Source organism: Mustelus asterias, chromosome 19, assembly GCF_964213995.1.
Source record: "Mustelus asterias chromosome 19, sMusAst1.hap1.1, whole genome shotgun sequence".
Taxonomy (NCBI): Eukaryota; Metazoa; Chordata; class Chondrichthyes; order Carcharhiniformes; family Triakidae; genus Mustelus; species Mustelus asterias.
The window spans coordinates 9455527-9480526 of record NC_135819.1 but is presented as its reverse complement, the minus strand read 5'-3'; the positions used below and the strand labels follow the sequence as shown (position 1 = coordinate 9480526).

At 50.5% G+C, this 25000-nt stretch overlaps 2 protein-coding genes across 3 annotated transcripts in view; both read left to right on the top strand.

The window, feature by feature from the left end:
* LOC144507753 (CD209 antigen-like protein A) overlaps window positions 1–9984 on the top strand; it is a 32005-nt gene extending 22021 nt beyond the window's left edge. The window contains exons 6-8 of the mRNA XM_078235024.1: window positions 795–946; window positions 4268–4380; window positions 9045–9984. Of these exons, the coding sequence (XP_078091150.1) occupies window positions 795–946; window positions 4268–4380; window positions 9045–9174 (395 nt within the window). The 3' untranslated portion in view covers window positions 9175–9984. The remainder of the gene's footprint in view (window positions 1–794; window positions 947–4267; window positions 4381–9044) is intronic.
* Window positions 9985–13464: 3480 nt separating this feature from the next.
* The window catches only part of LOC144507750 (deoxyribonuclease-2-alpha-like), a 22012-nt gene continuing 10476 nt past the window's right edge, over window positions 13465–25000 (top strand). Inside the window, exons 1-3 of one of the 2 annotated variants that reach the window (XM_078235019.1) lie at window positions 13465–13791; window positions 17474–17586; window positions 21374–21539. In XM_078235019.1, the coding sequence (XP_078091145.1) occupies window positions 17474–17586; window positions 21374–21539 (279 nt within the window). In that variant the 5' untranslated portion in view covers window positions 13465–13791. Of the gene's footprint in view, window positions 14147–17473; window positions 17587–21373; window positions 21540–25000 lie in introns of both variants that reach the window. The other variant, XM_078235020.1, reaches the window with a different exon arrangement.

The window sequence follows — 25000 nt, the reverse complement described above, 5'->3', positions numbered from 1 at the left end:
TCCCTTGGAGAGGGAATGGGAGTATTCCCTGGGAGAGGGAATGGGGGAATTCCCTTGGAGAGGGAATGGGAGAATTCCCTGGGAGAGGGAATGGGAGAATTCCCTTGGAGAGGGAATGGGGGAATTCCCTGGGAGAGGGAATGGGGGAATTCCCTGGGAGAGGGAATGGGGGAATTCCCTGGGAGAGGGAATGGGAGAATTCCCTTGGAGAGGGAATGGGAGAATTCCCTTGGAGAGGGAATGGGGGAATTCCCTTGGAGAGGGAATGGGGGAATTCCCTTGGAGAGGGAATGGGGGAATTCCCTGGGAGAGGGAATGGGAGAATTCCCTTGGAGAGGGAATGGGGGAATTATCTTGGAGAGGGAATGGGAGAATTCCCTTGGAGTGGGAATGGGGGAATTCCCTTGGAGAGGGAATGGGAGAATTCCCTTGGAGAGGGAATGGGAGAATTCTCTTGGAGAGGGAATGGGAGAATTCCCTGGGAGAGGGAATGGGAGAATTCCCTTGGAGAGGGAATGGGGGAATTCTCTTGGCGAGGGAATGGGAGAATTTAGGTCTTTAGCAGCTGAAGCAATGTCATGAATGGTGAAAACTGGGAATGTGGAAGAGGCCAGGATTGGAGAGAAATCCTTATTTTTCATGTTGGGCGCAGTACAACGTGGAACCCCCCTGAAACCTGGAAAGAGTGAGTGACTGGAACCCATTTCCGCTGTGTGGTGTTAGTTCAGTATCATTGGTGTTCCCTTGTTGACTTGGCCTCTCAGTGTTACAGGTAAATGTTAACTGTTTTCCAGAGTGCCGGAACCGTCAATGCCCGAACGATTGGATACACTTCAATGGCAGCTGTTACTACTTTTCAGCCAGAAAATCCACATGGAACGCTAGCAGTTTGTACTGTTCCCTCCGTGAGACACACCTTCTCGTCATTAACAACGAACAGGAACAGGTGAAACCAGGTTTATAACATCTGCCTGTGTCCCATAGGGAGTCACAGAGCAATACAGCATGGAAGCAGGCCCTTCGGCCCAACTGTTCCATGCCGACCATGGTGCCCTCTCAACTAGTGCCAATGTGGCACTCAAGAGGGTACAGGGAGAAGGGATGAGAGATTCAATAGAATGGAGAGGTTAGGATCATTCAGAACAGCACGGTGATGCAGTGGTTAGCACTGCTGCCTCACAGCGCCAGGGACCCGGGTTCGATTCCCGGCTTGGGTCACTGTCTGTGCGGAGTTTGCACGTTCTCCCCGTGTCTGCGTGGGTTTCCTCCGGGTGCTCCGGTTTCCTCCCACAGTCCGAAAGATGTGCGGGTTAGGCGGATTGGCCATGATAAATTGTTCCTTCGTGTCAGGGGGACTAGGAGGGTAAATATATGGGGTTACGGGGATAGGACCTGGGTGGGATTGTTGTCAGTGCAGACTCGATGGGCCGAACGGCCTCCTTCTGCACTGGAGATTCTATGATTCTACGGTTCTCCGTTGAGCTGGGGGTCCGACAGAGTTGTTGAAAGTTTTGAGGCGGGTTTGATAAAGTAACTAGGGAGGAACGAGGTTCTCCGGACAGTAACCAGTGATCAAAGCAATTGTTGTACGAACCATAGGGGAAATGAGGAGAAATGTTTTTGAATGCAAAGGATCGCGAAGATGTGGAACACGTTGAAAGTGTGACGGAATCAGATTCCACTGGGACTTTCCAAAGGACAAGCGTTTCCGAAGAGGGTTTAGTTACAGAATGATCAGAAAAATCTGGGATTCAACCCGGACCTTTGCAAAGGGATAGCACATTACGATGGGCTGAATGATGGTCTTCAGCACTACTAAATTTGAATGCTCTAGAGTAGGGTCGCTAGAATTTTCCAGATCAAACAGATTCTCCTCAGATTACGGAACCAAGCGGGTGGATGGAGATACATTTCTGTTCACCTGCCGCTGTCTATTTCTGAAACTTTCACCCGACAACAAACCCCCCCACACCCACCCCACACCCCCATCCCCTCCTACCCCCCCCCCCCACCCACACCCTCCAACTCACCCCCCCACACCAAAGAACAAGAACAAAGAACAGTACAGCACAGGAAACAGGCCCTTCGGCCCTCCAAGCCTGTGCCGCTCCTTGGTCCAACTAGACCAATCGTTTGTATCCCTCCATTCCCAGGCTGCTCATGTGACTATCCAGGTAAGTCTTAAACGATGTCAGCGTGCCTGCCTCCACCACCCTACTTGGCAGCGCATTCCAGGCCCCCACCACCCTCTGTGTAAAAAACGTCCCTCTGATGTCTGAGTTATACTTCGCCCCTCTCAGCTTGAGCCCGTGACCCCTCGTGATCGTCACCTCCGACCTGGGAAAAAGCTTCCCACTGTTCACCCTATCTATACCCTTCATAATCTTGTATACCTCTATTAGATCTCCCCTCATTCTCCGTCTTTCCAAGGAGAACAACCCCAGTCTACCCAATCTCTCCTCATAGCTAAGACCCTCCATACCAGGCAACATCCTGGTAAACCTTCTCTGCACTCTCTCCAATGCCTCCACGTCCTTCTGGTAGTGCGGCGACCAGAACTGGACGCAGTACTCCAAATGCGGCCTAACCAGCGTTCTATACAGCTGCATCATCAGACTCCAGCTTTTATACTCTATACCCCGTCCTATAAAGGCAAGCATACCATATGCCTTCTTCACCACCTTCTCCACCTGTGTTGCCACCTTCAAGGATTTGTGGACTGGCACACCTAGGTCCTTCTGTGTTTCTATACTCCTGATGACTCTGCCATTTATTGCATAACTCCTCCCTACATTATTTCTTCCAAAATGCATCACTTCGCATTTATCCGGATTAAATTCCATCTGCCACCTCTCCGCCCAATTTTCCAGCCTATCTATATCCTGCTGTATTGCCCGACAATGCTCTTCGCTATCCGCAATTCCAGCCATCTTTGTGTCATCCGCAAACTTGCTGATTACACCAGTTACACCTTCTTCCAAATCATTTATATATATCACAAATAGCAGAGGTCCCAGTACAGAGCCCTGCGGAACACCACTGGTCACAGACCTCCAGCCGGAAAAAGACCCTTCGACCACTACCCTCTGTCTCCTATGGCCAAGCCAGTTCTCCACCCATCGAGCCACTTCTCCTTGTATCCCATGAGCCTTAACCTTCTTAACCAACCTGCCATGTGGGACTTTGTCAAATGCCTTACTCCAACTCCCCCCCAACCCCTCACGCTCCCAACCACCCCCACCCTGGGGACACGGTTCTGGGGTGTGGTTTTGGGGTATGGTTCCGCGGTACTGTTCCATGGTACATTCCGTGCTACAGTTTGGGGGTACAGTTTGGGGATACAGTTTTGGCATGCTGTTTGGGAAAATTATTAGGGGTACGGTTTGGGGGTACGGTTCTGGGGTGGGGTTTGGGGGTACAGTTTTGGTGTGCAGTTTGGGAGAACGGTTTGGGGGTGCGGTTTGGGGGTACGGTTTGGGGGTACAGTTCCAGGGTACAGTTTGTGGGTACAGTTTTGGCGTGCAGTTTTGGGTGTCGGGAGGGATGAGGCCAGACACAGTGAGGCGGGGGAGGGGCAGAGTCACACAGGGCGGGATGTTGGGGTGCTGCAGAGTGGCTGGGCCACGGCGGAAGGTGAGATTGGGGCTGGTGGCACTCTGATTCCTCATACCCTTCCAGGAGATAACGGGGGGCGGGGGGGGGGGGGGGGGGGGGCGCAATTTTCCAGTACGCTCAACCTTCTGCTGCCCGGAGGTCGAGCTGGTTCCATCCCAATCCACAGACGTTGTCAGGGCCTGCTGAGTTTTCCCGGGAATTCTCTGTTTCTGTTTCCGAGCCAGCTGAAACTTGGCTGTATTTTGGAAACTGAGGCCTTGGTTGAGGACGGAGGGAGATTGTTTCGAGCTGAGGTTAACCAGTCACTGGCAGAATCGGTCCTTTTCCCCAGGTGTGTTTTAACAATGAGAAAAAAACATATGTTGTCGACGTTTTTCATCTTCCAATCTCCATGGCAACACCTCTACTAATCAATGTCCACTTGCCAACCAATCAACTTTCTCTTCTCGTGCAATGTAAATTGTTATTCCCTTTACAATTTGATATTCTTGCAAATTGACCTGATGAGTGCAAGGCAAAAAGCTTCGACAGCACGTGTCTTTTGTCACCTTAAAACCTTGAACTCTCAATTAGGGATGGGCAATAAATCTCCCTCGTCGGCTGAAAGAATGAGAAGAAATATTAATAATGTTCTATTTCCATCCATGTGCAGCAATTGGCAACTTTGGAGACACAGAACAAGAGATTCTGGGTTGGTCTGACTGATCACAGCGGCCAGAATAAATGGCAATGGATAGATGGCACGGATTACGAGACATCACCAAAGTGAGTTCAGCCAGATGATACAAAGGCTGAGTGCCAGACACTGGCTATCTCTGAGTAGCTCCCAGCCCAGTATGTACCCCTGATTTTAACACATTAACAATGGAATCATAGAATCCCTACAGTGCAGAAGGAGGCCATTCGGCCCATCGAGTCTGCACCGACCACAATCCCACCCAGGCCCCATCCCCACAGCCCCATATATTTACCCCAGCTAGTCCTCCTGACACTAAGGGGCAATGATGTGGAGGTGCCGGCGTTGGACTGGGGTGGGCACAGTAAGAAGTCCCACAACACCCAGGTTAAAGTCCAACAGGTTTATTTGGTATCACGAGCTTTCGGAGCGCTGCTCCTTCATCATCAGGTGAGTGAAGGAGCAGCACTCCGAAAGCTCGTGATACCAAATAAACCTGTTGGACTTTAACCTGGTGTTGTGAGACTACTTACTAAGGGGCAATTCAGCATGGCCAATCAACCTAACCCATACATCTTTGGACAACTTAATAGGCAACTTAATGTAAAAACAAAGCTTCCAATATTCTTTCACAGCTGGATATTGTTAGGAGCGATATAATTAGATATCGCTCTTGGGGCTAAAGGGATCAAGAGATAGTTTTGATTTGATTTACTATTGTCACATGTATTAGTATACAGTGAAAAGTATTGTTTCTTGCGCGCTATACAGACAAAGCATACCGTTCATAGAGAAGGAAAGGAGAGGGTGCAGAATGTAGTGTTACAGTCACAGCTAGGGTGGAGAGAAAGATCAACTTGGTGCAAGGTATGTCCATTCAAAAGTCTGATAGCAGCAGGAAAGAAGCTGTTCTTGAGTCAGTTGGTACGTGACCTCAGACTTTTGTATCTTTTTCCCGAAGAAGGTGGAAGAGAGAATGTCCGGGGTGCGTGGGGTCCTTAATTATGCTGGTTGCTTTTTCAAGACAGTGGAAAGTGTAGACAGAGTCAATGGATGGGAGGCCGGTTTGCGTGATGGATTGGGCTACATTCACGACTCTTTGTAGTTTCTTGTGGTCTTGGGCAGAGCAGGAGCCATACCAAGCTGTGATACAACCAGAAAGGATACTTTCTATGGTGCATCTGTAAAGTTGTTGAGAGTTGTAGCTGACATGCCAAATTTCCTTAGTCCTCTGAAAAAGTAGAGACATTGGTGGGCTTTCTTAACTATAGTGTCAGCATAGGGGGACCAGGACAGCTTGTTGGTGATCTGGATACCTAAAAACTTGAAGCTCTCGACCATTTCTACTTTGACCCCATTGATATGGGGGGAATGGAGATCAGGATATTGAATTTGATGATCAGCCATGATCAAAATGAATGACGGAGCAGGCTCGAAGGGCCGAATGGCCTACTGCTTTTATTTTCTATGTTTCCGTAAAGCTTCCTTAAAGAACAGTGAGCTGTCTGATATGTAAAGAAATAGGTAGCACACAATGACAAAAGACATATGTTGTCGATGCCTTTCATCTTCCAATCTCTATGTCAACACCTCTACCAATCAAAGTCCACTTGCCAACCAATCAACACTCTCTCCTCATGCAGTGTAAATTGCTGTTCCCTTTACAATTTGGTATTCTTGCAAATTGACCTGATGAGTGCAAGGCAAAAAGCTTCGACAACACGTGTCTTTTGGCAGCAACACTCAAGTCTGACATATAGTGCAATGGTGAGGATCACCAAAAAGGACTTCTGATGGAAATCAACTCTTGTTTTGGTGTCCCAACTATCTGTGCAGCAACAACGTCAACCTGCATTTATATAGCACCTTCAGCACAGTACAACATGCCAAAGTGTTTCATGGGAACGAATTTCAAACCAAATTTACACCAAACCACATAAGAAGATATTGGGACAGGTGACCAAAAGCTGAGTCAAGGAGGTAGATTTGACAGAGCGTCCTAAAGGAGCCGCGCGGGGCAGAGGGGGAATTCCAGATGTTGGCACCCAGGCTGCTGAAGGTGCAGCCACTAACAGCGGGGCAAAGAAAACTTGTGATGAGCAAGAGGCCAGAATTGGAGGAGCGCAGAGACATTGGAGATTGTAGGGGACTGGAAGAGGTTACAGAGATAGGTAGGGGGTGTAGGAGCTGGAGAAGGTTACAGAGATAGGGAGGGGGTGTAGGAGCTGGAGGAGGTTATAGAGATAGGGAGAGGGTGTAGGGGCTGGAGGAGGTTACAGAGATAGGGAGAGGGTGTAGGGGCTGGAGGAGGTTACAGAGATAGGGAGGGGGTGTAGGGGGCTGGAGGAGGTTACAGAGATAGGGAGGGGGTGTAGGGGCTGGAGGGGGTTACAGAGATAGGGAGCGGGTGTAGGGGCTGGAGGACTTTACAGAGATAGGGAGGGGGTGTAGGGGCTGGAGAAGGTTACAGAGATAGGGAGGGGGTGTAGGAGCTGGAGGAGGTTACAGAGATAGGGAGGGGGTGTAGGGGCTGGAGGAGGTTACAGAGATAGGGAGGGGGTGTAGGGGCTGGAGAAGGTTACAGAGATAGGGAGGGGGTGTAGGAGCTGGAGGAGGTTACAGAGATAGGGAGAGGGTGTAGGGGCTGGAGGAGGTTACAGAGATAGGGAGGGGGTGTAGGGGCTGGAGAAGGTTACAGAGATAGGGAGGGGTGTAGGGGGCTGGAGGAGGTTACAGAGATAGGGAGGGGGTGTAGGGGCTGGAGGGGGTTACAGAGATAGGGAGCGGGTGTAGGGGCTGGAGGACTTTACAGAGATAGGGAGGGGGTGTAGGGGCTGGAGGTGGTTACAGAGATAGGGAGGGGTGTAGGGGGCTGGAGGAGGTTACAGACATAGGGAGGGGGTGTAGGGGGCTGGATGAGGTTACAGAGATAGGGAGGGGGTGTAGGGGCTGGAGGGGGTTACAGAGATAGGGAGGGGGTAGCATCTGGAGGAGGTTACAGAGATAGGGAGGGTGTGTAGGAAGTGGAGGAGGTTACAGAGATAGGGTGGGATGTAGGGGCTGGAGGAGGTTGCAGAGATAGGGAGGGGGTGTAGGAACTGGAGAAGGTTTCAGAGAAAGGGAGGGGTGTAGGGGCTGGAGGAGGTTACAGAGATAGGGAGGGTGGGTAGCGTCTGGAGGAGGTTACAGAGATAGGGAGGGGGTGTAGGGACTGGAGGAGGTTACAGAGATAGGGAGGGGGTGAATTGGTTGGAAGAGTTTACAGAGATAGGGAGGGGTGTAGGGGCTGGAGGACGTTACAGAGATAGGGAGGGTTGTAGGGGCTGGAGGGGATTACGGAAGTGGGAAGGGGGTGTGGGACTGGAGGATGTTACAGAGAAAGGGAGGGGGTATAGAGGGGTGCTGGAGGAGGTTACAGAGATAGCAAGGGGTGTAGGGGCTGAAGGAGGTTACAGAGATAGAGAGGGGGTGTAGGGGTGTTGCTGGAGGAGGTTACAGAGATAGGGAGGGGGTGTGAGGGCTGGAGGAGATGACAGAAGTAGGGAGGGGTGTAGGAGCTGGAGGAGGTTACAGACATAGGGAGGGGGTGTAGAGGCTGGAGGAGGTTACAGAGATAGGGAGGGGTGTGGGGGGTAGAGGAGGTTACAGAGATGGGGAGGGGGTGTAGAGGCTGGAGGAGGTTACAGAGACAGGGAGGGGGTGTAGGGGCGAGAGAAGGTTACAGAGATAGGGAGGAGGTGTAGGGGCGGGAGAAGGTTACAGAGACAGGGAGGGGGTGTAGGGGCGGGAGAAGGTTACAGAGATAGGGAGGAGGTGTAGGGGCGGGAGAAGGTTACAGAGACAGGGAGGGGGTGTAGGGGCTGGAGGGGGTTACAGAGATAGGGAGGGGTGTGGGGGCTAGAGGAGGTTACAGAGATGGGGAGGGGATGTAGGGGCTGGAGGAGGTTACAGAGATAGGGAGGGGGTGTAGGGGCTGGAGGAGGTTACAGAGATAGGGAGGGGTGTGGGGGGTAGAGGAGGTTACAGAGATGGGGAGGGGGTGTAGAGGCTGGAGGAGGTTACAGAGACAGGGAGGGGGTGTAGGGGCGGGAGAAGGTTACAGAGATAGGGAGGAGGTGTAGGGGCGGGAGAAGGTTACAGAGACAGGGAGGGGGTGTAGGGGCTGGAGGGGGTTACAGAGATAGGGAGGGGTGTGGGGGCTAGAGGAGGTTACAGAGATGGGGAGGGGATGTAGGGGCTGGAGGAGGTTACAGAGATAGGGAGGGGGTGTAGGGGGCTGGAGGAGGTTACAGAGACAGGGAGTGGGTGTAGAGGCTGGAGGAAGTTACAGAGACAGGGAGGGGGGTAGGGGCGGGAGGAGGTTACAGAGATAGGGAGGGGGTGTAGAGGCTGGAGGGGGTTACAGAGACAGGGAGGGGGTGTAGAGGCGGGAGGAGGTTACAGAGATAGGGAGGTGTAGGGGCTGGAGGGGGTTACAGAGATAGGGAGGAGGTGTAGGGGCTGGAGGGGGTTACAGAGACAGGGAGGAGGTGTAGGGGCTGGAGGGGGTTACAGAGATAAGGAGGAGGTGTAGGGGCTGGAGGGCGTTACAGAGATAGGGAGGGGGAGGTCTAACCTTAAATCTAAACCTTAAGAATCTTAAATGATCTCTTGTTAGCAATGGTTGGCTTTTTCAGCGGTGTGCTATTCTGCCTCTGCTGAATTGGGGAATCTCCAGGAGTGGACAGTGTAATAACCAGGTTTTGTTCCTCAGATTCTGGATGCCCGGGGAGCCTAGCAGCCAGCATGAAAGCTGCGTTCACCTGTGGACGAACGGTTTGTGGAACGATGCCCCCTGTACGGGGAAAGAATTCTTCATCTGTGAAATGGAGGTGCAGCCATAAAGGTGCTGCGAAAACTGGTGCATCGCGGCCGTTCAACACCTGCATTGTGGAAGCACTCTTTGTATTTTCTTCAACCCCTTCCTGCTCACTGCATTTAGATAGCGCCCCTCATCACTCCCCACACTGCCAAACTCACAGCCAATGAAGCTGATATGGAGTCACTGTTGTAATGTACGAACTGTGGCAGCCAATGATTACACAGCAAACTCCCACAAACAGCGCTGTGATAACGGACAGATCATCTCCTAGTGATATTGGTTAATGGGTGAATATTGGGCGGGACTCCGGGGAGAACTCCCCTACTCCTCTTCATCGAATCATAGGATGCCGACAGTGCAGAAGGAGACCATTTGGCCCGTGAGCGGCACAGTGGGTTAGCACTGCTGCCTCACAGCGCCAGGGCGCCGGGTTCGATTCCGGGCTCGGGTCACCGTCTGGGCGGAGTCTGCACGTTCTCCCCGTGTCTGCGTGGGTTTCCTCCGGGTGCTCCGGTTTCCTCCCACAGTCCGAAAGATGTGCAGGGTAGGTGGATTGGCCGTGCTAAATTGCTCCTTAGTGCAAGAGGAATTAGCGGAGTAAATATGTGGGATTACAGGGATAGGGTCCTGGGTGGGATTGTGGTCGGTGCCGGCTCGATGGGCTGAATGGCCTCCTTCTGCACTGTAGGGATTCTATGATTCGATGAATGTGGACCAACTCATACCCAGGTTTACCCTGTAACTCCATGTATTTAACTTGCTAATTCCCCCTAACCTATATATCTTGTGACACTAGGGGGCAATTTAGCATGGCTAATCCACCTAACCTGCACATCTTTGGAGCGTGGGAGGGAACCAGAGCACCCGGAGGAAACCCACGCAGACACGGGGAGAATGTGCAGACAGTGACCCGAGCCGGGAATTGAACCCATGTCCCTGGCGCTGTGAGGCAGCAGTGCTAACCACTGTGCCACCGTGCGGCCCTGGCGCTGTGAGGCAGCAGTGCTAACCACTGTGCCACCGTGCCGCCCTGGCGCTGTGAGGCAGATGTGTTGTGGAATCTTTATGTCCACCTGAGATTTTACTCTGTAACAGCACCAGCTCGGGAGAACCCATCTTGCACGCCACCCCACCCCTTGTCTGTCACACAGAAATTCAACCTGGATGTGCGTCACACTGTGCCAACATTACCTTTGTTCATCTTTTATCCGAATCGCAACAATGCCATTTACAGGGACACAGGGATGTGGGATGTTCTTTCAAAGAGACGGCACAGACAGGGTGGCAGAATGGCCTCCTTCCGTGCTGGACGATATTTTAGGCTTCTTATCTGTGATTTTTCCAACATAGTGTTCTGATGAGTTTTGCAAAGCTTCGCTCATCTCTTGTGATGTGAATGAAATAAAGTTTGTTATCCCCCTTGTCTATCTGTCATGGGTTTTGGGATGTTGAAAGGCTGCATGAACTGTGTGGTGTCGTGTGCAAGTTGTGGAACCAGTTTCACCCTGATTCTCACTTCTGGAGTTGTGGAGGTGGGGGAGGGCGATTTCTCTCTGTTTGGGACCCGCCCTTCCGAAACTTAGTGTCAATAAAAATGCTTCACCCCAAGATCTCTTTCCACCCTGAAGCCTCGCTGTGATTTGCCCAGGAAAGTCATTTGTATTTGACCAGAATTGCGGGTTTCCTGGGTGTACAGTGGTTGGAGGGCTGGGTGTACAGTGGTTGGAGGGCTGTGTGTACAGTGGTTGGAGGGCTGGGTGTACAGTGGTTGGAGGGCTGGGTGTACAGTGCTTGGAGGGCTGGGTGTACAGTGCTTGGAGAGCTGGGTGTACAGGGCTTGGAGAGCTGGGTGTACAGTGCTTGGAGGGTTGGGTGTACAGCGCTTGGAGGGCTGGTGTACAGTGCTTGGAGGGTTGGGTGTACAGCGCTTGGAGGGCTGGTGTACAGTGCTTGGAGGGCTGGGTGTACAGTGCTTGGAGGGCTGTGTGTACAGTGGTTGGAGAGCTGGGTGTACAGTGGTTGGAGAGCTGGGTGTACAGTGGTTGGAGGGCTGTGTGTACAGCAGTTGGAGGGTTGGGTGTACAGTGGTTGGAGAGCTGGGTGTACAGCGGTTGGAGAGCTGGGTGTACAGTGGTTGGAGGGCTGGTGTACAGCGGTTGGAGGGCTGGGTGTACAGCGGTTGGAGGGCTGGGTGTACAGCGGTTGGAGAGCTGGGTGTACAGTGCTTGGAGGGCTGGTGTACAGTGCTTGGAGGGCTGGGTGTACAGTGCTTGGAGGGCTGGGTGTACAGCGGTTGGAGGGCTGGGTGTACAGTGGTTGGAGAGCTGGGTGTACAGTGGTTGGAGAGCTGGGTGTACAGTGCTTGGAGGGCTGGTGTACAGTGCTTGGAGGGCAAGGTGTACAGTGCTTGGAGGGCTGTGTGTACAGTGCTTGGAGGGCTGTGTGTACAGTGCTTGGAGGGCAGGATGTACAGTGGTTGGAGAGCTGGGTGTACAGTGCTTGGAGGGCTGGGTGTACAGCGCTTGGAGGGCTGGGTGTACAGCGGTTGGAGAGCTGGGTGTACAGCGCTTGGAGGGCTGGGTGTACAGTGCTTGGAGGGCTGGGTGTACAGCACTTGGAGGGCTGGGTGTACAGCGGTTGGAGAGCTGGGTGTACAGCGCTTGGAGGGCTGGGTGTACAGCGGTTGGAGAGCTGGGTGTACAGCGCTTGGAGGGCTGGGTGTACAGTGCTTGGAGGGCTGGGTGTACAGCACTTGGAGGGCTGGGTGTACAGCGGTTGGAGGGCAAGGTGTACAGTGCTTGGAGGGCTGGGTGTACAGTGGTTGGAGGGCTGGGTGTACAGTGGTTGGAGGGCTGGGTGTACAGTGGTTGGAGGGCTGGTGTACAGTGGTTGGAGGGCTGGGTGTACAGTGGTTGGAGGGCTGGGTGTACAGTGGTTGGAGGGCTGGTGTACAGTGGTTGGAGGGCTGGTGTACAGCGGTTGGAGGGCTGTGTGTACTGTGCTGATGTGCTTGGAGGGAAGGTTAGACTGAGTTAGTGATACTGAATTGGTGTCGACGCTGTGTCTACATTAAAAAGGCGAGGGAGGCAGTGGCTGTCTCCCTTTCTCCCCAGCTGAGACTGTCAGAGGAAAGATTGGATCGACTGGATCTGTATTATCACAGAATCATAGAATCTACAGTACAGAAGGAGGCCATATGGCCCATTGAGCCTGTACGGACAACAGTTCCACCCCACATATTTAGCCTCCTAGTCCACCTGACACTAAGGGGCAGTTTAGCATGGCCAATCCAACTAACCCGCGCAGCTTTGGACTGTGGGAGGAAACCGGAGCACCCGGAGGAAACCCACGCAGACACGGAGAGAATGTGCAAACTCCACACAGACAGTGACCCAAGCCGGGAATCGAACCCAGGTCCCTGGCGCTGTGAGGCAGCAGTGCTAACCACTGTGCCACTGTGTGTGTGTGTCTATGTGTGTGTGTGTGCATGGCTCGGGTCACCGACTGTGTGGAATCTGCACGTTCTCCCCGTGTCTGCGTGGGTTTCCTCCGGGTGCTCCAATTTCCTCCCACAGTCCGAAAAATGTGCTGGTTAGGGTGCATTGGCCGTACTAAATTCTCCCTCAGTGTACCCGAACAGCTGCCGGAGTGTGACAACTAGGGGATTTTCACAGTAACTTCATTGCAGTGTTAATGTAAGCCTACCTGTGACACTAATAAATACAATAACAACACACACACACTCTCACTCATACGCACTCACTCACACACTCACAATCACCCACACACACACAATCACTCACAGTCATACACACACTCTCACACACACACTCTCACACAGTCACAAACACTCTCACACAATCATACACACACACACTCAAACACAATTACGCACACAATCACACACACACACAGACTTCTCGCAACTTTCTCTCCTCTGCAAGTAACAGCTGCTATTCTGAAAGGTTTGGGCGGCACGGTAGCACAGTGGTTAGCACTGCTGCTTCACAGCTCCAGGGTCCCAGGTTCGATTCCCGGCTCAGGTCACTGTCTGTGTGGAGTTTGCACATTCTCCTCGTGTCTGCATGGGTTTCCTCCGGGTGCTCTGGTTTCCTCCCACAGTCCAAAGATGTGTGGGTTAGGTTGATTGGCCAGGTTAAAAATTGTCCCTTAGAGTCCTGGGATGCGTAGGTTAGAGGGATTAGCGGGTAAAATATGTGGGGGTAGGGCCTGGGTGGGATTGTGGTCGGTGCAGACTCGATGGGCCGAATGGCCTCCTTCTGCACTGTAGGGTTTCTATGTTCTATGTTTTGTCGAGGAGGGGATATAGTTAAGGGCGGAGTAAGAGCAGGGTGAAGCTGGGGAAATCCCTCAATTGGGAAGGAAACTTGTTCTGTTGAACCCAGTGAAAGCTGCTGAGTTTCAGAAAGCGCACACTGCACCCCTCCATCAAACTTTAAGGTGGACTGTTCCAAACGACAGCTTTGGGAGCAATGCTGTGACTCAGGGTTTGAACACAGTGTCTGTGAGGGGAGAGGGTTAGGACTGGCAAGACGCCTGATATAAGGTGCGACTGCAGAGGCAGCGAGTTGGAGCAGGGGCAGCGTTCACACTGCAGCAAACACAGACACCACAAGCCGTGAGTAGCTGAATGTAACTGGGGAAGGAGTGGGGGAGGATTGAGGAGAGTCAGAGCCTGTGTTAACCCAGCTGCAACAGAGAATCTGCATCTCTCTCTGTGCTTTCATCTCCGTTTTATTTTAAGATTCAGCTGAGGACAGCTTCGATTTTCTCGTTGTAGAGACAGTCTCATTGTTCGTGGCCTCCAATTATTCAGCCTCCCGTTCCTTTCCCCCCTCTCTCCATTTCTGATTTGGAAATGACCTTGCACACTTACAAACTTTAAATAAAGTATTCGGATAAGCACCTGAAACATCAGAACATTCAAGGATACGGGACAAGTATCGGAAAATGGGATTCGAGCGACTTTGGAGGTAGTTATTGTCAGTACGGACTCGATGGGCTGAAGGGCCTTTTCTGTGCTGTACGATTCTATGACTCTGGGACATTGATTAAAGTTTTAATCAATTGGGTGGCACGGTGGTTAGCACTGCTGCCTCACAGCGCCAGGGACCCGGGTTCGATTCCCAGCTTGGGTCACTGTCTGTGCAGAGTCTGCACGTTCTCCCCGTGTCTGCATGGGTTTCCTCCGGGTGCTCCGGTTTCCTCCCATAGTCTGAAAGACGTGCTGGTTTGGGTGCATTGGCCGTGCTAAATTCTCCCTCAGTGTACCCGAACAGGGGCCAGAGTGTGGCGACTAGAGGATTTTCACAGTAACTTCATTGCAGTGTTAAGAAAGCCCCACCAACGCCTCTACTTTCTCACTAAGGAAATCTGGCATGTCAGCTATGACTCCCACCAACCTTTACAGATGCACCATGGAAAGCATTCTTTCTGGTTGTATCACAGCTTGGTATGGGCTCCTGCTCTGCCCAAGACCGCAAAAAATTACAAAAGGTCGTGAATGTAGCCCAATCCATCACTCAAACCAGCCTCCCATCCATTGACTCTGTCTACACTTCCCGCTGCCTCAGCAAAGCAGCCAGCATAATTAAGGACCCCACGCACCCCATTGGGAAAAAGATACAAAAGTCTGAGGTCACGGACCAACTGACTCAAGAACAGCTTCTTCCCTGCTGCTGTCAGAGTTTTGAATGGACCTACCTTGCACTAAGTTGATCTTTCTCTGCACCCTAGCTATGACTGTAACACTACATTCTGCACCCTCTCCTTTCCTCCTCTATGAACGGTATGCTTTTGTCTGTATAACACACAAGAAACAATACTTTTCACTGTATGCTAATACACGTGACAATGATAAATCAAATCAAATTAAATTAAAATGTGTTTGTTGTAAGTCTATTCTTGTTATCACCCAGAAAGCCAGTTGGAGAAGCATATAACTGAACCCAATCTTTACATACTTATTTTTATCAGCATTTTTTTACAGAGTTACATCTCTTTACCCAACGATAGTTTAAGTCAAAAGTCAAAGATGGCATGGTGGCACAGTGGTTAGCACTGCTGCCTCACAGCGCCATGGACCCAGGTTCAAATCCCAGCTCGGGTCAGTGTATGTGCAGAGTTTGCACATTCTCCCCGTGTCTGCGTGGGTTTCCTCCGTGTGCTCCGGTTTCCTCCCACAGTCTGAAAGACATGCTGGTTAGGGTGTGTTGGCCGTGCTAAATTCTCCCTCAGTGTAACCCGAACAGGCGCCAGAATGTGGCGACTTGGGGATTTTCACAGTAACTTCATTGCAGTGTTAATGTAAGCCAACTTGTGACTAATAAATAAACTTTATTTTAAAGTCTATTTGTTGGGATACAGGTGAATCTCCAATCAATGTTCAAAACCTGCTTACAATTAATCTAAAATTAACAATTCCTTTCATATTTGTGGTACAAAGTGCTCCAGCTCTCAATGCCGCCCTTTGAAAATTAAGTAAGGTTAAAAGATTATTTATTAGTGTCACAACTAAGGCTTACATTAACACTGCAATGAAGTTACTGTGAAAACCTCCTAGTCGCCACACTCCGGTGCCTGTTCGATTCAATGCACCCTAACCAGCACGTCTTTCAGACTGTGGGAGGAAACCGGAGGAAACCCACGCAGACACGGGGAGAATGTGCAAACTCCGCACAGACAGTGACCCGAGCCGGGATTCGAACCCGGGTCCCTGGTGCTATGAAGCAGCAGTGCTAACCACTGTGTTGCCGTGCTGCCCCTGATGGCCCCAAATGGCTCTGATAAACTGAAAAATATATTCCTTTATTCATCAAGGGGCACGGCTGGTAAGGTTGGTCTTTATTGACCATCCCTGGTCTCTCTCAGGTGACGGTGGGTTCGTAACAGTCTGATCCAACTGCGTAGGGCGGCACGGTGGCACAGTGATCAGCACTGCTGCCTCACAGCGCCAGGGACCTGGATTCAAATCCCGGCCTTGGGTCACTGTCTGTGCGGAGTCTGCACGTTCTCCCCGTGTCTGCGTGGGTTTCCCCCAGGGTGCTCCGGTTTCCTCCCACTGTCTGAAAGACGTGCTGGTTAGGGTGCATTGGCCATGCTAAATTCTCCCTCAGTGTAACCCGAACAGGCACCGGAGTGTGGCGACTAGGGAAATTGCCACAGTAACTTCATTGCCGTGTTAATGTAAGCCTTACTTGTGACACTAATAAATAAACTTTAAACTTTTTACTGGGCCAGTGCAGGGGGCAGTTAATAGCCAGTCACATTGGTGTGGGACTGGAGTCATGTGGAGGTTCAGACTGGACAAGGGCTGCAGACTCCACTGCCTAAAGGACAATACTGAATCCGTTAGAATCTGTCTTCATGTTCAGGTTTACCAATAACAGCCTCTTATTTCCAGGTTGTTTTGAATCCAGATGATCAAATGGCCCCACATTCCCCATAGCTTCAGCCCATGAGCAGGGATGGAGGGGACATTAAACAGCTGACCAATAAAGATTGGGAGAGTATAAAGTCTGAGTGATTTGAATCATGTCTCCCCTGGTTGGCTGTGAAGGAGCGGGAACATGGAGGTAGCAATGTGATAAGATGATGATTTTAATGTAAATTGCAGAAGTTAATGTAATGAAGGTTGATTTTGACACTTTGTGGTCGTAGAGACAGGAAGAGTGTGTTCACCGGTATAATTGAAAAACTGACCCTTGTAAGTTTATGTCACAGCCCAATTTTTTTAAGACTCTGTTCCTGGGCTCTGGGAATCAACGGCAAGGCTGGACCATAGACCATAAGACATAGGAGCAGAATTAGGCCACTCGGCCCATCGAGTCTGCTCCGCCATTCAATCATGGCTGATATTTTTCTCATCCCCATTCTCCTGCCCTTTCCCTATAACCCGTGATCCCCTTATTAATCAAGAACCTATCTATCTCTGTCTTAAAGACACTCAATGACCTGGCCTCCACAGCCTTCTGCGACAAAGAGTTCCACAGATTCACCACTCTCTGGCTGAAGAAATTCCTCCTCATCTCTGTTTTAAAGGATCGTCCCTTTAGCCTGAGGTTGTGCCCTCTGGTTCTAGTTTTTCCTACAAGTGGAAACATCCTCTCCACGTCCACTCTATCCAGGCCTCGCAGTATCTTGTAAGTTTCAATAAAATCCCCCCTCATCCTTCTAAACTCCACTAGCATTTATTGCCCATTCCCAGTTGACCTTGAGAACGTAGCTGTGAGCTGCCATCTTCTTGAACTGTTGTTGTTCGTGTGTTGAAAGTACTCCCGTGCATTCTCATTGCTTTTCAGATGTTTAACTCCGGTTATTGGTACCCGGTTGCTTCTCTGATTGCTGCCTGTTTGGTGTCTTCCGCAACAGCTGACATCTCCTGTTACAATAATGATGGACAGCCTGTCGATTGGTAAGTTGAGGCATTTGCCATTCACATCTGTAACTTGTTCAAGTAAAGAGGGCGGCACGGTGGCACAGTGGTTAGCACTGCTGCCCCACAGCACCAGGATCTGGGTTCGATTCCCGGCTTGGGTCACTGTCTGTGTGGAGTTTGCACATTCTCCCCGTGTCTGCGTGGGTTTCCTCCGGGTACTCCGGTTTCCTCCCACACTCCAAAGATGTGCGGGTTAGGTGGATTGGCCATGCTAAATTGACCCTTGGTATCAGGGGATTAGCAGGGTGAATATGTGGGGTTATGGGGATAGGGCCTGGGTGGAATTGTAGTCGGTGCAGACTCGATGGGCCGAATGGCCTCCTTCTGCACTGTAGGGATTCTATGACTAAGCGATAAACAGCAGGAAAGTGTTAAAAGTGATCTTTCCAATCAGCTAGGAACAGGATAGGACATTGTAAGATGTCCAGGGGCAACGCATTACTCAGAAGAGTTGAGAATTCCCAAGTGGTTTAGTGTAAAGGTTTAAAGTGCTTTAATAAGAGGTAAAAATTCAAATAGAACACATAATCAGAATAAATGCAAGAAACTTATGAGCCGTGGTGAGTGAAAAGGTCTACTGTCTGCTGTTATGATCTCTTCCATAAGACTTTAGGCTCTTCAGGATGGTAAGATGGAGGTAGCAAGAGACTCCTCACTTGTTCCATGCTTCTTCATTATAAGTGGGTGGCACGGTGGCACGATGGTTGGCACTGCTGCCTCACAGCGCCAGGGACCCGGGTTCCGGGGACTGTGAGGCAGCAGTCCTAACCACTGTGCCGCCGTAATTTTAAAAACACGTTTGTTCTAACGATAGCGCAGTTCTCTCAGATGACAGAGTGCTGCCCACAGCCACAACTGACAAAAGGACTGAAGGTCGTGATCAGTGAGCCATTCATGTGGATACTAAGATGGTAGAGGGTGAACCAGCTGGATCATGATCTGTTTATCATCCAGCAACGAGTATACGCCCCTAAATTTGCTCCGCAATGCCCCCCCCTCCCCCTCCCACCTCCCCCAACCCACCAGGAATGGGGCATCACCGTGGTTAGCACTGCTGCCTCACAGCGCCAGGGACCCGGGTTCAAATCCCGGCTTGGGTCACTGTCTGTGTGGAGTCTGCACGTTCTCCCTGTGTCTGCGTGGGTTTCCTCCGGGTGCTCCGGTTTCCTCCCACAGTCCAAAAGATGTGCTAGTTAGGATGCATTGGCCGTGCTAAATTCTCCCTCAGTGTACCCGAACAGGCGCTGGAGTGTGGCGACTGGGGGATTTTCACAGTAACTTCATTGCAGTGTTAATGTAAGCCCACTTGTGACACTGATAACTAAACTTTAAGTTACCGCTACATGGTGAGCTGTCAACTGAGGCTTTCTTTTTAAAAGAAATTCACTGGGTTTCAGAAAATAAGGTTCTTAGAATGAGAAAGTGACATCGAAACAAACCAGCGAAACTTTAAAAAAAAGCAGAAGTTTGAGAATCACGGGTTTTAGTGTGACTATCATTTTGGGGTTTGAATTAACACGTTCATAAGCATTTTATACTAAAATCTTAATAAAGTCATCATAATAAAAACTCACCCAGCATTATTGGAAACCAGCCAGATTGGTTAAGTGGGATAATTAAAGAATAAGTAAGTCATTTATAGATATGTCAGGAAGCCTGGAGATGTAAATCGAAACACAAAAGTTTGTAAATTTTATAATTATAAACACATTATTATCGCCTGATTCTTGTACAGATTCTTCAAATGCCGTGGGAATAGTCAGCTTGTACCCTTCTCCGCTTGTAGGTTAATAGGGTAGTAAAAAAGGCACACTCGCCTTTATCAATCGAGGCATAGATTACAAAAGCAGAGAGGCCATGTTGGAGTTGTTTAGAACTTTGGTGAGGCCACAGCTGGAGCACTGTGTGCAGTTCTGGTCACCACATTATAGGAAGGATGTGATTGCACTGGAGTGGGTGCAGAGGAGATTCACCAGGATGCTGCCTGGGACGGAGCATTTAAGTTATGAAGAGAGGTTGGATAGGCTTGGGTTGTTTTCATTGGAGCAGAGAAGACTGAGGAGCGACCTGATCGAGGTGTACAAGATTATGAGGGACACGGACAGAGTGGATAAGGAGCAGCTGTTCCCCTTAGTTGAAGGAGCAGTTGTGAGGGGACACAAGTTAAAAGCGAGGGGTGGGAGGTTTAGAGGGGATTTGAGGAAAAACGTTTTTTCCCCAGAGGGTGGTGAGGGTCTGGAATGCGCTGCCTGGGAGGGTGGTGGAGGCGGGATGCCTCACATCCTTTAAAAAGTACCTGGATGAATACTTGGCACATTGTAACATTCAGGGCTATGGGACAAGTGCTAGCAAGTGGGATTAGGTGGGCAGGATGATGCAATCGAGCAAAGACTAGTTTGTATGCAAGAACAAATAGGCTTTTATTCGCAAAAGACTTGGAGCGCACCCATGCTGATGAACTGGTCCAGAGACTGAGGCAGGGGGGTGGGGAGCAGTCACCTTTATACCTGGACCAGGGGGGGGGAGGAGTCTCGGGCAGGGCCGGCAGGGGCATGCCCAGGCATGTCACACACACACAGGCAATAAGCTTAACAGTGGTTTACCACACAGGACAGGGCATTTCATGCGTCAGGTGCAGACTCGATGGGCTGAAGGGCCTCTTCGGCACTGTAGTATTCTGAGAGTTATTAATCTTGATGGGAGGGAGTGACTAGGCTCCTGGACAAGATGTCTCAACTTTAAATGACACTCGGCAATTACTAGTCAACACTCGGACTATCACAAGATTAGAAATGTAGTTTCAGAAGAAACACTGTCTTAAAAATAAGGGCAACATGGTAATTGGCTGAAAACCAGACTGATTTCGAGTGGAACTCTTTCTCTTTGTCACAGCTCCAGACTCAGGGAAGTTACTCTTCAGGCCTGATGCAGTGTCTTTCTGGTCCTCACTTGTGGGCAGAGATTTTCTCTCACGCAGAGTATAACATCGGTTGTAATTTTCCATTCTGGGAGTGAGCTCCACTGAGGAAGCCTCTCCCCTCAGAATGAGAGTAATGATTTTTCTTTCAAGTTCATTTATGGGGCTTGGGCGTCACTGGCTAGACCAGATTTATTGTCCACCCGTAACTATCCTTGAGAAGGTGGGAAGCCTTCTTGAGCCATTGCAGTCCATGTGGTGTAGGTCCACACACACTGCTGTTAGGGAGGGAGTTCCAGGGATTGGATCCAGAGACAGTGAAGGGACAGCGATATCTCTCCTAGTCAGGCTGGCATGTGCCTTGCAGGTGTTGCTGTTCCTAGGTATCTGCTGCCCTTGTCCTTCCAGTGGTCATGTGTTTGGAAGGTGCTGTTGAAGGAGCCTTGACCAGTTGCTGCAATGCTTCTTGTAGATGGCAGTGAATGTTTAAGGTGGCGGATGAAGCAGCCTGCTTTGACCCAGATGATCATAGAATCCCTACAGTGCAGAAGGAGGCCCTTTGGCCCATCAAGTCTGCACCGACCATAATCCCGCTCAGGCCCTATCCCCATAACCCCATGTATTTACCCTAGCTAGTCCCCCTGACACTAAGGGGCAATTTAGCATGGCCAATCCACCTAACCCGCACATCATTGGACACTAAGGGTAATTTAGCACGGCTAATCCACCTAACCCACACATCTTTGGACTGTGGGAGGAAACCGGAGCACCCGGAGGAAACCCATGCCGAGTTCTCTTTTCATACACACGCCCTTCCCCGCTAACCCTTGTTTCCTCAACTTGCAGGTTCATCATTTACAAGTTACCTAAACACGTGAGTGGATCTGGTTACACATACATGTACATGGACCCCTCAACAAATGGCTGGGAAGCTGGAAATCACTCAATAAATGATTCCAATGCGGCTGTGGGGAGGACTCTGGAGAAACTCTATAAAGGAGCTGGACGTCAGGTAATTGGAAAGGTTATTTGTGTCAATAAGCTGTCGCGGTTGGGGAAATTTCTGAGTTTTGGGGCAGCATGGTGGCACAGTGGTTAGCACTGCTGCCTCATAGTGCCAGGGACCTGGGTTCGATTCCCGGCCTTGCGTCACTGTCTGTGTGGAGTTTGCACGTTCTCCCCGTGTCTGCGTGGGTTTCCTCCGGTGCTCCGGTTTCCTCCCACAATCTGAAAGACGTGCTGGTTAGGGTGCATTGGCCGTGTTAAATTCTTCCTCAGTGTACCCGAACAGGCGCCGGAGTGTGGCGACTAGGGGATTTTCACAGTGACTTCAATGCGGTGTTAATGTAAGCCTACTTGTGACAATAATAAAGAAACTTTTAAACAAAGAAGAATAAAGAACAAAGAAAATTACAGCACAGGAACAGGCCCTTCGGCCCTCCAAGCCTGCACCGACCATGCTGCCCGACTGAACTAAAACCCCCTACCCATCCGGGGACCATATCCCTCTATTCCATCCTATTCATGTATTTGTCAAGACGCCCCTTAAAACTCACTATCGTCTCCGCTTCCACTACCTCCCCCGGCAGTGAGTTCCAGGCACCCACCACTCTTTGTGTAAAAAACTTGCCTCGTACACCTCCATTAAACCTTGCCCCTCGCACCTTAAACCTATGCCCCCTAGTAATTGACTCTTCCACCCTGGGAAAAAGCTTCTGACTATCCACTCTGTCCATGCCCCTCATAATCTTGGAGACTTCTATCAGGTCGCCCCTCAACCTCCGTCATTCCAGTGAGAACAAATATCTTGTGAAGTTGTAACATAATATCCCAACTCCTGTACCCAATGCCCTGACCAATGAAGTGCTTCCGTGCTGTTTGTCCATCCCGCCCGCCACGGGAATCGGAGCGGGCGAGGGACGGACAGTGGGAAAGGGCCGTTGACCTCGGGCGGGATTTTACGGTTTCGGGACGGGCAAGGCCGGAAAATCCCACCCATAGTCACAGCGGGAAAAAAAGGTGCAGCCAAGTATTACACAGCAAGCTCCCATAAATGACATATAGAAACATAGAACAGTACAGCACAGTACAGGCCCTTCGGCCCTTGATGTTGTGCTGAGCTTTATCCGAAACCAAGATCAAGCTATCCCACTCCCTATCATTCTATTGTGCTCCATGTGCCTATCCAATAACCGCTTGAAAGTTCCTAAAGTGTCCGACTCCACTATCACTGCAGGCAGTCCATTCCACACCCCAACCACTCTCTGAGTAAAGAACCTACCTCGGACATCCCTCCTCTATCTCCCACCATGAACCTTATAGTTATGTCCCCTAGTAACAGCTACATCCACCCGAGGAAACAGTCTCTGAACGTCCACTCTATCTATCCCCCTCATCATCTTATAAACCTCTATTAAGTCGTCTCTCATCCTCCTCTGCTCTAAAGAGAAAAGCCCTAGCTCCCTCAATCTTTCCTCATAAGACCTACCCTCCAAACCAGGCAGCATCCTGGTAAATCTCCTCTGCACTCTCTCCAATGCTTCCACATCCTTCTTATAGTGAGGTGACCAGAACTGCACACAATATTCCAAATGTGGTCTCACCAAGGTCCTGTACAGTTGCAGCATGACCCCACGGCTCTTAAACTCAAACCCCATGTTAATAAACACTAACACACTATAGGCCTTCTTCACGGCTCTATCCACTTGAGTGGCAACCTTCAGAGATCTGTGGATACGAACCCCAGGATCTCTCTGTTCCTCCACATTCCTCAGAACTCTACCGCTGACCCTGTAATCCTCATTCAAATTTGTCCTCCCAAAATGAATCACCTCGCACTTATGTCACTCGATTTGCGATCGAGGGAGATCTCCCCTCCTCTCCTTCGAAAGAGTGGTCATTGGATTTTCTTTCACCCAATAGGACGCAGTGATTAACTGAAATATACCTTTATAAATTGAAATGTTTTATTGAGCATGTGGTGCACATGTGAATATCACAGATCCAGGTGGTGGTGTATTCCCCATGGCTGCTCCATAAATGATACAGTCCCCCCCCCCTGCTCCCCCTCACACAAAACAATGCTCCCCTCCCTCCCGTTCTAATACGAGGTTGAACAAACTAAAGTTTGGAGGGTGAGGAGGAAGGAGCAAGGGGACAGTGGGACAAATAGATTACATTTTTCTAAAGGGGTAGCATTCTTACAATGGGCCGAATGGCTTCTTTCTGTTCTGTATCATTCTATGATTTGAGAATCCTACATTAGCTGATGTCAGCGTGAGGGAGGGGGTCAGATCTGGGTTGTTCTTGTCACAGGCAAGTGAGACCTCGCCTGTCACAGGCAAGTTCCATCTGGTGGGGTCCAAACCTTTAAAGTTTTATAAAGTTTATTTATTATTAGTCACAAGTAGGCTTACATTAACACCGCAATGAAGTTACTGTGAAAATCCCCCAGTTGCCACACTCCGGCGCCTGTTCGGGTAACACTGAGGGAGAATTTAGCACGGCCAATGCACCCTAACCAGCACGTCTTTCAGACTGTGGGAGGAAACCGGAGCACCCGGAGGAAACCCACGCAGACACGGGGAGGACGTGCAAACTCCAACACAGACAGTGACCCGAGCCGGGAATCGAACCCGGGTCCCTGGCGCTGTGAGGCAGCAGCGCTAACCCACTGTGCCGCCACGGTAAATATTGGTAAATATCCAAAGCGCAATGGCAACGTGTAAACTGCTACAAGGGACCGTGATGTCGCAAAGCTGGAGGCTGAACAGCTGATCGATGGCTCATGCTTTTACCACCACCATCAAGTTGCTGACAAAAGTATTTTCCTTCCCCTGATTCTTGTGGCCAATCTATATCTTAACCCCATCTGGCTGCTGGACTTCCCTGTTCCTTAAAGTGCTTGCGTAACAATCTCAACATTGAAAGTTTCAATTGACCCCCCCCAGTCTTTGCAGCTGTTGGTGGGAAAGAGAGAGCAGGTTCCAGATTCCCGCTCCCCCCTTCCTGCGAAGAAAAGTTTCCTGACGTCATCCCTAATCAGCCTCATTCTCATTTTAAGGTTATGTCCTCTTGTTCTGGAACTCTCCCCAACAGAATCACTGAATCTCTCAGTGCAGAATTAGGCCATTCGGCCCCTTGAGTCTGCTCCATCATTCAATCATGTCTGATAAGTTTCTCAACCCCATCCTCCCACCTTTTCCCCGTAACCTTTGATCCCCTTACCAATCAATCTCTGTCTTAAAGACACTCAATGACCCGGCCTCCACAGCCTTCTGCGGCAAAGAGTTCCACAGATTCACCACCCCCTCTGGCTGAAGAAATTCCTCCGAAAGTTTATTTATTCGTGTCACAAGCCGGCTTGCATTAACACTGCAATGAAGTTACTGTGAAAATCCCCTAGTCGCCACACTCCGGCGCCTGTTCGGGTTACACTGAGGGAGAATCTAGCACGGCCAATGCACCCTAACC